Source organism: Lutjanus erythropterus, chromosome 16 (genome assembly GCF_056507025.1).
Source record: "Lutjanus erythropterus isolate fLutEry1 chromosome 16, fLutEry1.hap2, whole genome shotgun sequence".
Taxonomy (NCBI): domain Eukaryota; kingdom Metazoa; phylum Chordata; class Actinopteri; order Lutjaniformes; family Lutjanidae; genus Lutjanus; species Lutjanus erythropterus.
Window position 1 is genome coordinate 30,457,052 of NC_139332.1, and position 13,421 is coordinate 30,470,472.

General features: G+C 40.3%; 1 protein-coding gene across 1 annotated transcript; it reads left to right on the plus strand.

Moving 5' to 3' along the window:
• The first annotated feature begins 1,534 nt into the window (after window positions 1-1,534).
• LOC146313359 (glyceraldehyde-3-phosphate dehydrogenase-like) lies at window positions 1,535-12,538 on the plus strand. The gene is made up of 12 exons (XM_084738478.1): window positions 1,535-1,646; window positions 1,812-1,859; window positions 8,682-8,781; window positions 9,035-9,144; window positions 9,259-9,349; window positions 9,755-9,870; window positions 10,303-10,384; window positions 10,724-10,875; window positions 11,144-11,222; window positions 11,343-11,426; window positions 11,881-11,978; window positions 12,220-12,538. Exons 2-12 carry the CDS (start codon window positions 1,837-1,839, stop codon window positions 12,287-12,289), a joined length of 1,005 nt encoding a protein of 334 aa, XP_084594604.1. The 5' UTR covers window positions 1,535-1,646; window positions 1,812-1,836; the 3' UTR covers window positions 12,290-12,538.
• The last annotated feature ends 883 nt before the right edge of the window (window positions 12,539-13,421 follow it).

Below are 13,421 nucleotides of genomic sequence, written 5' to 3' on the forward strand. Positions count from 1 at the left end.
AAAGTGGCGTTTGTGTTGTCAATAACTTTTATTTCTTAATCAATGGCACTAAAACAAATTTAGTGCTTGTTGCAGCTTAATGGAGAGTTTGTGAGAACAATGCAGCTTCACTGATGGCTGTGTATTGTGTGAATTTAATAAAATGATGATAATAAGATAAAAGAAATTAAACTGATAGGTTGGGGTTTTTTGATGTGGGGTTGAATGAGGTACTTATCCATCAACTTCACTTTTTCTGGTCGAGTCTCCTTCTGTGTTGGCTTGTTATGTCTTTTATGTAATTTTCATCTTGTTACGTACTGTCTTTTATCTTGTTTTTGTCTTATGTCAATTTCATCTTGTTACATCACATTGTCATTACATTGTCTTCTCGTCGTTTTTGTCTTGTTATGTCATATTCATCTTGTTGCATCATGCCATGTAGTTTTCATCTTTTTACATTGTTTTCGTCTTGCATTAAAACCAAAATAATGACCCTGTTCTGAAGATGTAAGGAGTAGAAAGTACAGATATTGTGTTTAATTGTGGAGAGTAAAAATGAAAAGTCAGAAAAAGACATGCTCTAGTAAAGTACAGTTATCTGTACTAAAAATCTACTTAAGTACAGTCAGGAAGTATTTGCACTTAGTTACTTTTCATCATCAATAGATGGATAGGTAGCCAATCGTAGATAGTGCAAGTGAATAAACCGTAACCTATTTTAAAAAGATGTTATGATGTACACGCTCCTGAGTGGATCAAACTCTCACAGTGGCGATGACTGCATCACGATCAGAATTGTCAAGGTAACTGCAACAATAAACCATAATAACAACTTAGCATATACTGTGAGTATGAATAGTAATAATTTGGGTTTGACAACCACTAGCTATCAAAAGTGAATACTGGTGTGAAGTGTTGACATTTTTGTGTGGAAAAAAAATGCACAGATAAAGACAAGATGTCTGCCTATTTCCACACTGGATAAATGAACTGGATCTGTGACAGTGAGATGATGTAACTTCTGATAAATAACAGCCATCATATCTACGTGACAATAACAGGGTAATGGTAAACAATAGTTTAGAGAAGTAGAGAAGTCTGTGATAGAAAGCAATGTCTATCTGAAGTTAGCCACCATAAACTGAAGAGGCTGAAGCTGCTAAACTCCTGTATCAGCTGTATCAAATTGATCAAGGATGTGTTTTATTGCTTATGAATTAAACTTTTAATTTGAAAGTTGTGTACTTTTGTTTTTAAGAGGTTTTACTTTAATTTCCATATTAATTCTGAAAATCAAGAAATAGTTTCTCAGAACCACATCTTTTATCCCCCTGCCTAGGAACTACTTTGCCTGGCGGAGGGTTTATATTTTATTGAAAATATGCAATTAAAAATCACACCCTGTCGAATTAAAAGAAAGCAGTCCCTCAGCCTGACTTCAGGTCTGTTATATCTCCTCTCATCTGGTCTGTAAACCTCTTGACTCGTGGTGGTTTAAATAAACTCTTTGACGGACAGCTTCACGCGACCTTGACATTCTGGAGGGGGCGTGGCCAGCGGCGCCCGGCGGCGCGCGGTGAGGATAAATTGCGGTGGGACCTGAGCTCGTCCCCGCTCTCACTTCTCCCGCAGAGGACAGGCAGACTGAGGTGCACTCACAAACGGTACAGTCCAACTTCTTCTCCTTCATAGTTTGACTGAAGTTGTTATTACAGTTGTTATTTGTCCTCTGTGTTTTTTGTTGCAGCTTCATACCTTTGCATGATGTGTGTTGTGCTCTTTTTGGATAAAACATGTATTAAATGTGTCTCAATTTTTTCCTCTTCCAGTGAGGACTAGACCATAAAAGACAAAATGGTGAAGATTGGAATCAACGGGTGAGTTGATGGCTTTTAATTAGATTTTTAATTAGATTTTTTGTGAGTTAGAAAAGTTTTCATCTCAAACAAAGGGCAGTAGCTTTTGTGTGGCACTGGAAAATTTTCAACAGGATGTCAAAAAAAGCAGGTGAAAAAGTGGCATTTATTAATAGAAATATAAATGAAACAGGGGCAAAACACAAACTTAAGACTTGAAGTTCTCCGGCACTGAGGGCATCGATCAGTTCGTGGATAACTTTTCAGGCTCACAGATTTTTCTTGCTTTAATCTCTGCAAACTTTGAGAAACAGAATCAACTTGTAATAGAAGAAACGATCCTTCCTTTACAGCAGGTGAAAAAAGCCCCACTCAGTCAGTTGCATCTAAAATCCTCAGCTTCATCCTCTTCTTCCATGACATGTTGGCATTTCAGGCCCTCTGCAGCTCATCAAGTGTGCATTAGAGGTGTCTGATGAGGGCCGAAAGGCTCCAGAGCTTCTCTGCTTTACTGGACATTTTTTTTTATTCTGGGCTTTCAGCTGCTTGCTTCCATCCAGATCGACATGACTTGAGGGCAGGAGTAGAAAAGCCTTAATTTCCGAAATCACTAATATTATAAGCATCCAGTGGTTGCGAGTGTAAAAGGTCTTGAAGGCGCAGGACCCGGACAATGTTCCTGTGACCCTCAAATGATTATCTGACAGTGGATTTTAATTATTTCACCTCAAGACAAGAGAATAATCGAGTCAGTTTGAGGAGAGGAAATTGGAAATGTGGATGTGATTCAGTGACGAGAGATGGGATGACTTTTCTCTGAAGTAGATGGAAGTCATAAATTCTGTGCTTTGGGGATGTGATCGAGAACCAAGAAAGAAGTAAAAACTTCAGAATTTCCTGTGTGACTGTGAAAGTTATAAGGTTTTTTACTTTATTGAAAGACCAAGAAACATTACAATAGATGATGTGTTGATTAATTAAATAGTTGACATCGTTGGGAGTGTTTCTTTGACAAAACAAACAACTTGTGATGGGCCATTTTTAGTATTTTGTCGTATTTTGTGAGCCTGGCATGGACGGATTAATTTTGAAATGTGTAACTGCCAAAGCGATCACCAATCAGAGCAAAGTAACATGCTGTAAATGTAAAGTAGAGGCTGCCTGGTTAAGGTTCCCACACGTGACTAGTGGTAAAACTGCTCTGTGTTGACTGTGAGAGCTTTCTGCACCCAGCTAGTCAGAGGCATGGCGTACCGCTCAATATTGTCAGAGAGCCTTGCACTCAAAGTTTAATTTTTTAAAAATATGGCTGCACAGTTAATTGCAGTATTATCGAAACTGCAATATGCCAAGTGCAATATCCAAATCGCTGAACCAAATCAACATGTGTGAGGAAACAGCATCATAATGAGCTACTGCTGTGCTGCAGAGGTGTCCTGTCCTACAAATGTTGTCCTCCAAATGAAAGAGAACATGCTTGTTTGGTACAGAGCCCAACAAATGTCACATCATTACGATTTTAATGTTTTTTTGTCAGTAAAAAAGAAAATAGTAATGCAAAAATGTTTGTTCCCACTAATCATGCTGCATCTCTTCTTTACCATGTCGTGCAGCCCTAATTTCAACTTTGACCTTGGCTGCAGCTGACCTTTCAAAGTGCAGCCAATGAGATAACAGCTGAGAGTGTGGAGCGGTGATGGAAGAAATGTTTTTCAGAGTTCCCTGCACTCTGTGCCCTTTATTAAAAACATAGCATGATCTCAGCAGTAAAAGCAGCACATAAATTTAGCATAGCTGTTAGCCAGGAGCAAAATTTCTGATCATGTAAAAGCAGCTTTACCACCTTTATAATATTACAGATAAATGGTACTTTAAAATGTTTCTCAAAACATTTGAGGCAGGAAATAGTCAAAGTAGTGACAAGATCTTGATCCACATTTGATCAGCGCTGCTTAGTTTAAAAGTTTGTTTTGTTTCGTTAGCCTGGACAGACCGGGACTTGATGTGGTTGGATAGATCTACAACCAGTCAGAGAAGCGAAGCATGCGACATGTGACCTTTAAAATCTGGACTGATGACGCTCCTCTGTCAATCATTGTATAGAACTCAGCCCATATAAATATGAAATGATATTAAATGTTATATTTGGGGGGTACTGTAGCTCTGTGGGGAATAAAATGTCACTATATACTGAAATATGAATATTCCGACAATCTTGTCCACAATCCGTCCTTATGATGAAGGTGTCTTGGTTTAAAAAAATCTACAGCTGGAATAATAACAGTACTACCTTTTTATTTACGCAACCCTTTTACTCAAAGACACTTTATGTGACAAAGTGAGCCGCAGCCCATCCTGAGAATCTTATTCTGTTTGAGAGACTTTCTCTGTCCACATGATGTTGAAGTGACAGGAAAGGACTCTGGACAGGACCCGTCTATTCTCTGGTTATTTATAGTCCGGCGGTGTTGTGGTGTCACGGTCGGCCTCCCCTCTTCTTCCACACCCTTCAGACCCCTCCAATCCCTCTCTCCTTCTGTATCGCTGCTCCCTTCAGCTGTCACATTCCTTTTATTCTCCCCTCGTCTATTTTTAACCCTCTAACCTTTCCGCTGAAGGTCAGAGATCATCCGGCCGGCGGTTCGCAGACGCTGCTCAGACTCGGGAGATCACCGGTGAAACATTTCCTCCTCCTCTGTGAAGCAGCTGCTGTCGAGCTGCAGGGAGATTTAGCTCCTTGATTCTGGACTTGTACCAACACCAACACTGAGCCTCAGAAACAGAAGATGGGCTCTGGTCCAGTTTGGCCTTCTGGCTGCTTGATGGCCTCCCAAAACTAACCGAGGAAAACGGCAATGTCCACTGACACTTTGCCTTATGTCCAGAAATTTAGACAAAGAGATTTTGTAATTGATAAACTCAGATGTACAACAAGAATAACCTAAACTGGACCACATTCTGTGTGTAGTTTGGATGTCCTCCCAGAGTTTTCCTCCGCCGCAAAGACGTGCATGTTTGGTACGATCATCCTGGTGGCTGCTGCTCTCGATGTCTGGCGCTGCACCACAGCTGTCCAGACTGCTCCTTAATAGTTAGACAGGTTCAAATACAGACAAAAAGTTTCCCCACAGGTATTAATTAAAATGAAAAGCCCTGCAGCTGTAAACAACCTCATTTTGACACAGATCAGTAATTTGACAGGTCTTCTTTTTGACTCTCCTAAAAATGCTGCTGGAAAGAAACTAGAGATCACCGACCGGTCTTGATTAAGCTTGGTCCTGAACGCTAATTTGACCTTTGTTAAGACCAGTCTTTAGAATAGACTTTATCAGTTGCACAAATGCAAAAATTAATAGAGCTGCACAGCCAGCACAAGAAAATGCAGACTGCCAAGCAGTCTAAGCAGCCTTTGTTCAGAAAATGATGTACAGAAAATGTCCTCCTGACAAGGAGTAAGATTTACCCCGGTCTTAACGAGAAGAAGGTTTAAGCCTAGATGGGGCAACCAGTGTAACTATACGACCAACTTACCTTAAGAGCAGGCATAAGCCCCGTCCTAAACTCAACACCTCCTTGTTATCATTTCAGTTTTAAGATAAGAAAAAAAAAGAATCAAAAGTTCTCAAATATTTTTTTAATTGGAAACTATTATTTTTTTAAATACAAATTTGAACAAGTATTAATGCCAACTTATGGCGAATCAAAGTTTTTGATACTCTATGCAAACATCTTTCACCCCGACCCGAAAGTGCGGCGGTTCAAGAACCAGCCCTCGTCTGAGCTAGTTTAATGGTTTTGTTAATTGCCTAATTAAAACATTTGTTTTAATTAGGCAGTTAATTGTTTCCTTTGTACACGACAGCCTCAGTTTGATCTAATTCTTCAGAGAAAATTAATTATCTTGTTTGCATAAACAGAGCTCATATGAATATGTGTTAATAGTGGTAATAAAGGTTTAGCTCAGCAGTGTTACTGTGGATGAAAACCGTTGAAGATTCATTACACTCAATCGACCTTCCACCATCATGACAACCTTGTTACCAACACTGCTGTTGAGACTTCCTGGTGAACCTCGACCCCTGACCTTTCTGTAGATGGACGGGGGGTCTTTTATTTTGGCACACAGCGTGTGATTGTAGCTGTCACATGGCTAAGTTTCAAACTACAGTAAGTATGTAATGTGATCTTTGAGTGCTGGACACATGCGATGTTGCGTAACAGGACAGCCGGTGTTGACCATCAGATTCATAAATGGTATAGTTACAGTAACATGATGGCAGTGTGAAAGTCTTTATCCTCCTGCTGAGCCAACTGGAGGCTCAGGCTGACCGCACTTTGGATTTTTAGACTCTTTACTGCTCTTCTTTATTTATATGACTGTACGTGGTTCATCTTCACTCACTGTGTGACTGCTCACTACTTTTGAAACACCCCGTTTCTCTTAAACTTCTCTGAAGCCAGAATACTTCCATGCACTCGCTTTTAAGCCGGAGGTGCCTGTTGGATTGTGTCCATGTGCATTTGCTCACGTTCTGTCATCCTCCCAAAAACTGAGGAAGTAGTCTCTGTTAGAACAATAATATGACCAATTTCAAACTTAGTCAAATGATTTGGATTTAATTGCGTTTGCTGGTGTTTATCCAACTCCTGGTCACATTTGATGCTGTACCTGTCATGTTTTACACTATTATATTGCATTATACTATAAAGAGTTCACAATATATTTACTCCTCCTGTATGTAAATGAAATGGACAAAACACTGAATGGATTACAGTGCAACTCAATTGCAGCATCACTGCAGAACATCCAAGAACATTCAAACGACTAACGCAGATGTACAAATACGAACGCTGTTGTAATTAGGGGTGTAAGAAAATGGCTGTGGATTTAAACCCTGGACCACTAGATAGCAGTGTTGTCATCTGTCTTCGCTGTTCTGGTTGCATAAAAATAACTTCTTTAGCTTAAATGTTATGCTATGGTGTTGTCTTCTTTATATTATTAAAGTTTTCTTAAAAACTGATTGAAAAAATAGCAATATATCACCTTCCTTACCATACTGCAACACACAGCCCTGGTGGTAATCTAAGTAGGCTAATTAATTAAACCCCCTCACTGCTTCTAAATACAATGATTAAAAGTCATAGATGCTTTCTTCTTCATCCTGGTGGCTAAATTGGCCCATTGTGTGATGACACAGTGACTTTTGGAAAATGTGGACAGTTATCATGGGAGTTGTAGTCAGCAGATATTTGCACATCCAGTGTTGACCGAGGTCAGTTCAACCTGCCTGGTTCAGTACATGTTTCTACTAAAGAGACTCTTTCCTGCATGACTGCAGCAGCCTCGTCTTTTCTCTGTTAACAGTTTTTTTTTATCAGACAGCCATTACTTCTCTTCTCAAAATCTTGCAAACATGCAGATTTCACCAGCTGAACTTTGCTCGTTATTTGGCAACTTGGCTCTATTCTTCTGACCAAATACATGTATTGGAAGATCTTTGTTTGGGGATGTTTGGAAGTTGCATACAGCTTTTGCATTGCCAGTACAGACCAAAAAGATGGTTTGTAATTTAACAACACTAGGACTTAAGAATTTACAAACCAGTTTGATATCAAGCCATACACTGAATTTTACCACTAGGTGTCACATGTTACTTAGCTGCTCATAATGAGAGCCCATGAATGAGATTGTAACTTTTTCAAAAGTTTAACATTAAAATTATAAATGAAATAATACTAATAGAAATAACAGAAAATATTAAAAGTTGTTTATAAAGGCAGAAGCTACGTTTCATGTGTCATATGTGGCCTTGCAAGTCAGTGAGTTTGTCACAACAGATTCCTGCCTTATTAAAGACAAACGCTGCAGGATTTTCCTCCAAAACAACACATGGACTCAAAAAGCAAAAATAATCCCTTTCATTCATTACCCACAACCCAACCAGAAGTGTGAGGCGTCACCTGTATCCACAGAAACCCTGCCCTCCGCCTGTAACTTCTCATTAATTTCCTCGTTATTTTGCTGCGCCTGGGACACTTTACTGACCCGGTTGTTGTTTATTTGACGTCCTGGGAATGAGCCGATACAGTTGGTGACTCAGTTCACATAATCAAACAGGTTTATGCCTGCACACCCCGACCGGCTCTCAAATTTTCTCTTAAGACACCAAACTTTTTTTGATTTCCAGATTAGTTCAGATTAATCAGAAGTAGATCTGCGTGGACAGTGGTCTTGTAGTTTATTTCTACAGGTCAGTCTGTGTCTGGGACGTCTCATCTGCTTTCTTCTTTCCTCTCTTGAGTTTAAAATGAAGGACTATGGCGATTTCTGTCTCCTACTTTCTGTTCTCACGCTGTCTTAGATCAGTGATCATGTCAGTGAAGTGGTTAGAACATCTCTGCCCTCCGTTTGCTCTCCTCTCCAGTTTGGGGCGCCTCGCTGTTCGACCTGCTCTGACGGCAGCCATATTAGGCGTAAACAGGCTTTTGGCTGCTGGTGCCAACTATTGTTATCTTCAGTCAAGGTTGGCAGGCCTTGTATGGCCCTGCTGTCCTCCTGCTATGCTTCCCATCTTAGTTTGGGTTTCAGTGCCACCTGCTGGTCAGAGAAGGAAAAGACAGTGTCAGGTGGATGAGACAGGCTTTGTTTTGCACATAAAGCTGCTCTAAAATAAAAGATAAAAGTATACATGTTAGATATTTTATTCTGCAATCTGAGGTGGCATAAAATGTCTTCAAAATATCTAAAATATTTGTTTGATTTAATGCCTAGAGATTCATGTTTCATATTCAGTTAGTTTCATTGTTCCTCCATGCTGACCTTCTCCTCCTGCATTTCAGATTCGGACGTATCGGCCGTCTGGTGACCCGGGCCGCCGCCAAGGGTGGCAAGGTCGAGGTTGTGGCCATCAACGACCCCTTCATCGACCTGGACTACATGGTGAGAGGACTGGCTGCAGTCTGCCTGTAGATACAGTTCAGGGTAAAATGTGTTTGTGATGGTGAGACCCTGCAGTGAAATATGAGAGCTAATGGCTAAGTATAAAAGGTAGACAAGTTTAGTCAGATTAGTCTGTTTTCATTTATTTAAATTTATTCAACCAGATATTGTCCTGTAAGATTCAGGTGTTAATACTTGTATTTTCTGCATGTTTTTAAATGTTTTTTTCTCATCCCTTCTTGCCGTCCTGCAGGTCTACATGTTCAAGTATGACTCCACTCACGGCGTGTGGAAGCACGGAGAGGTGAAGGCTGAGGGCGGCAAGCTGGTTATCGGCAACATGCACATCACAGTCTTCCACGAGTACGTGCTCCTCATACTTTTATATTTACATTTTATAACACAGTGTTTCTTAGCAGCTTTAGTCCAGAACCATCCAGATGCTGTCTGACGTCTCCTTTATGTCGTAATGTGCAGGAGAGACCCCGCCAACATCAAATGGAGCGATGCTGGCGCCGACTACGTTGTGGAGTCCACTGGTGTGTTCACCACCATCGAGAAAGCCTCTGTAAGTATACTAACTTTCTCTCATAATAATTTTATATTCTTTTATAATTTGCTAATAACCGATAGAATGTAGGAGAATTATTCAACTTCATTTTCACTTGTTTATGAGCCATTAATGTCAATTAAACATTGGAGGGAAGCAGTCAGTTTTCTCAAAGTTTTATGTTAATAAGTAAATGTATTTTTGATTTTGTGCCCTTTTCTTTTAGAATGATTTGTGTTTTATCACTGTAACCTATAGAGGAGGAGGTAAAACTTTACCCAGGTGAAGTTAATTGTACAATTGTGAAGGGGCTACAAATTAATATTATACTTAAATGATGATGAATTGCAACCCTACATCCTTTCTGTGTCCTTTTAAAATGATGAATATTCCTCGTCATTGACCTCTTGTGTTTCCCTGTAGGCTCACCTGAAGGGCGGTGCTAAGAGGGTGGTGATCTCTGCTCCCAGCGCTGACGCTCCCATGTTCGTCATGGGCGTCAACCACGAGAAGTACGACAACTCCATGAAGGTTGTCAGGTGAGTCTGGATGTTTTTCTCTGTACAGAAGTTTAGTTTACTTTACAGAAGTTTAGTTTTTTACAACAGATGATGGAAGATAAATGTAGGTATTTGATGAAATCTCATTTTAAGTTTTTTTTTTTAAAAGCTCAGTTGTTTATAATGACCTTTAGATTGGACAGATTCATAATCTGAAGTGAGACGTCTGTTTCACTGGACTGACGTCACCTGGTCCTCCTGTTAGTGTGACGCAGGATGTCAAGTGTATTCAAATCGGTCAAGGACAGATGTGAACATCTGGATGCTTTTAAGTTCTCTGCCAAAATACAAATGTCAAACCAAGATCATCCCTGTAAAATGTACTCAGTGCACTTCTGATACATAAGTAGTACCTTAAGTTTGTACAGTTTTTGTGTCTTACATCATGTTCTCCCTGTCTTGTCTCCACAGCAACGCTTCCTGCACAACCAACTGCCTGGCTCCCCTCGCCAAGGTCATCAACGACAACTTCGGCATCATTGAGGGTCTCATGGTAAAGAACTAAAGACATTTCATTGATTTAAATTACTCACTGCTGCTGCTCTTCTTCTTAAAGTGGTGGCTTAAATAAAATGCTGCGAGTAATCGACCAATCAGAAATGTTTAGCACTGTAAGCCCCCACTTAATTTAGACTCTGGACCCTGCCAACCTGTGTAAAGTAAACTACTCTGATTTTATACAGTACTTTATTGCTAAAACAGTTTAACAGATTAAGATGTGGTTGGACAAAAACAAAACCAGCAGAGCATTTGTCTAATCCTAAACTATCCCGTTCAACACCTGAATCATCAGTCCATCTTCTAATGTGACCTTCTGCTCCCACTCTTCCAGAGCACAGTCCACGCCATCACCGCCACACAGAAGACCGTTGATGGTCCCTCTGGCAAGCTGTGGAGGGACGGACGTGGTGCCTCCCAGAACATCATCCCCGCCTCCACCGGAGCCGCCAAGGCTGTCGGCAAGGTCGTCCCTGAGCTGAACGGGTATGATTATCTTTCACCTGGTTGGGCTGTGTGATGAAGATGCACAGTCCCTTTAATCAGTCTGTCAAAATATCCACCTTGGAACAAATGGCTCGGGGAAATATTTCTTGCAAATGGACTGTTGAAACTTGCAAATATGCACTGGGACAGATCATACACTGAATATAAGGACAGACCCAAAGTTTAGTGCTGCTGTTTTCTAGCTGAGCTTGACCTCTGACCTTTCTGTAGAGGAGAAAATAAGAATGTTACTGTCTTATTCTTACAGCAAACTGACCGGTATGGCTTTCCGTGTCCCCACCCCCAACGTCTCTGTCGTTGACCTGACTGTCCGTCTTGAGAAGCCCGTAAGTATCTCCTAAACTTTGGAATATGTACCCTGAAGCTCTATGACAGGTCGTGGGTTGCTGCTTTACTGTGGAGGCAGTATACAGCTGAATTTCCTTTTTACTTGTCTTGTTGTTCAGGCCAAGTACGACGACATCAAGAAGGTTGTCAAGGCCGCCTCTGAGGGACCCATGAAGGGAGTTCTGGGATACACAGAGGACCAGGTACAGAAAACATGTTATTTTTAAATCTATAATGTGTAATTATAGAACAACAGAGTGAGGTGAAGTCAGGTGAGTCAGGTGTTTATGGGAATGTGTGTAGAGCCATACATAAGCCACTAGAGGGCAGTGCATCTGTAGTAATGTGGCAACTCAAGATGTCCTTGCAACTTGAATTTAAGACATTTTCCATTTATTCTTCTTGCCACTTCAGGCGTCTTTAGTGTGTTTGTGGCATACACAAATTAACAAAGAATGTTTTAATTGAAAAACAAACTACATTTTTAAGAAGAAAGTAAAATCTACAGATATTTGTACTTTGTATTGCTGCATGGGCTCGCTACTAAAAAATGACATACAGTAGCATTGATCAAGTTTCTTACAAACTGTGTGTGCAGCTCTATATCCACTGTACCTCTGCATGTATTAATGTTTGTGTTTGCCTCTTTCTGTTCAGGTTGTGTCCACAGACTTCAACAGCGACACCCACTCCTCCATCTTTGATGCTGGCGCTGGCATCGCTCTCAACGACCACTTCGTCAAGCTGGTTTCATGGTGAGTTGACAGTTGTGCGACTAGGACACTTTACTAGGACTTTATTTTGACAAGCATTTTATAAAACCAACTTCATATGAAAACAATTGCTAGTGGGGTGAATAAACCACAAGTCATAGAAATAAAACTAGAACTTTGTTACATGGTGGAGTGCTGAAGCACAGCAGTGGATACTTATGTATCTCTTGCCAGACAGCAGTATCACACTATTTCTAACTCTCTGCTCACTATTTGTCTGCAGGTACGACAATGAGTTCGGCTACAGCAACCGTGTGTGCGACCTGGTCCTGCACATGTTCTCCAAGGAGTAAAGTCCTGTCACGACTTCCTTCCCATGATTCCTCCTTCCTTCACCTGTAACTGGATGCCGTGCCATCCGTCCCCGGGAGCAAACTCTTCTACAACAAACGTCTAGCTGATAATAATAATATCTTTTTATATGATAAAGTCACCTCTGTTCTGTCTAGCAGTGATTGTAAAGATGTCTTTGGATCACTGAACATGCACAGTGGCTCCTTTGCACTTAACATGGTAATAAAGTCCTCAGTTTGTGGAAAGACTTGCTTTTTGTTGTTATGTATATTTTACTTGCTGTACAAAATTACTGTGTATACCTCTTTCTCTAGTCAGTAGGCATATTTTTTTGATCATTTTGAAAGGAATCAGATGAAATTGTCTGTGGCGTTCCTGCCTTCAGTGTCTACCCTCATGCTGTTACTGTCAGACAGAATCTGAAAGCTGTTCTAATTGTCCTGCCCAGACAAGTGACATTGAGTTTGGTGCAGAATAAGAAATTACTTTCTGGGAGAACGGCCAAAATTTAATTAATTTCTTCAACATAATTAGACTGAAATCCAGAGGGGAAGGCAGGATGGAAGTTAGGAGGAAACCACACAGTTAGTGCAGTTTTCTGTGGAGACATGTCAAGTCTGATCATTTTATATAAATCATCTTCAATTAGCTCTAACAATTAATGACTTGGTTTAAATGTCACTTTTTATTTACAAGAGAAGATTTTACCCAATTATTCAGTCATGTGAGTCATAGCAAAAAACAATTTAAGCTTACAAACCAATGGTTAACTCAACATGCAACTATGTTACTAAGGTAAAATTCAAAATGTGTCTTGAGAGCATCACTGTAGAGATTTTGATATGTTAAAGGGGAAAACCACAGGTGCAGCTACAGTTTGCCATCTCTCTGTTTTGTTTGGTGCATTTAGTCAAACATGTTTCAGGCAGAATCTTAAGGCTGCTCTTTTAGTCCTCTCCAGACAAGTGTCACGGAGTTCGGTGCAGAATATGAAATTAGTTTCTGGGAGAAAAGCCAAAAATAAAATCAAGCTGTTGCAACATTAGCTTGAGACCCAGTAGAGAAGGTGCAGTAAACAGGGACCCTCAAAAAACTGAAACTAGGGCTGCAGCTAAGGATTATTTTCATTAT

What these genes read in the sequence shown, in the direction of transcription:
- LOC146313359 (XM_084738478.1), top strand. Translation starts at nt 1,837, where the DNA reads ATGGTGAAGATTGGAATCAACGG. An exon ending in CTGTCCGTCTTGAGAAGCCC is followed by an intron (nt 11,223 to 11,342) that starts GTAAGTATCTCC and finishes CTTGTTGTTCAG; the next exon opens with GCCAAGTACGACGACATCAA. An exon ending in TGGGATACACAGAGGACCAG is followed by an intron (nt 11,427 to 11,880) that starts GTACAGAAAACA and finishes CTTTCTGTTCAG; the next exon opens with GTTGTGTCCACAGACTTCAA.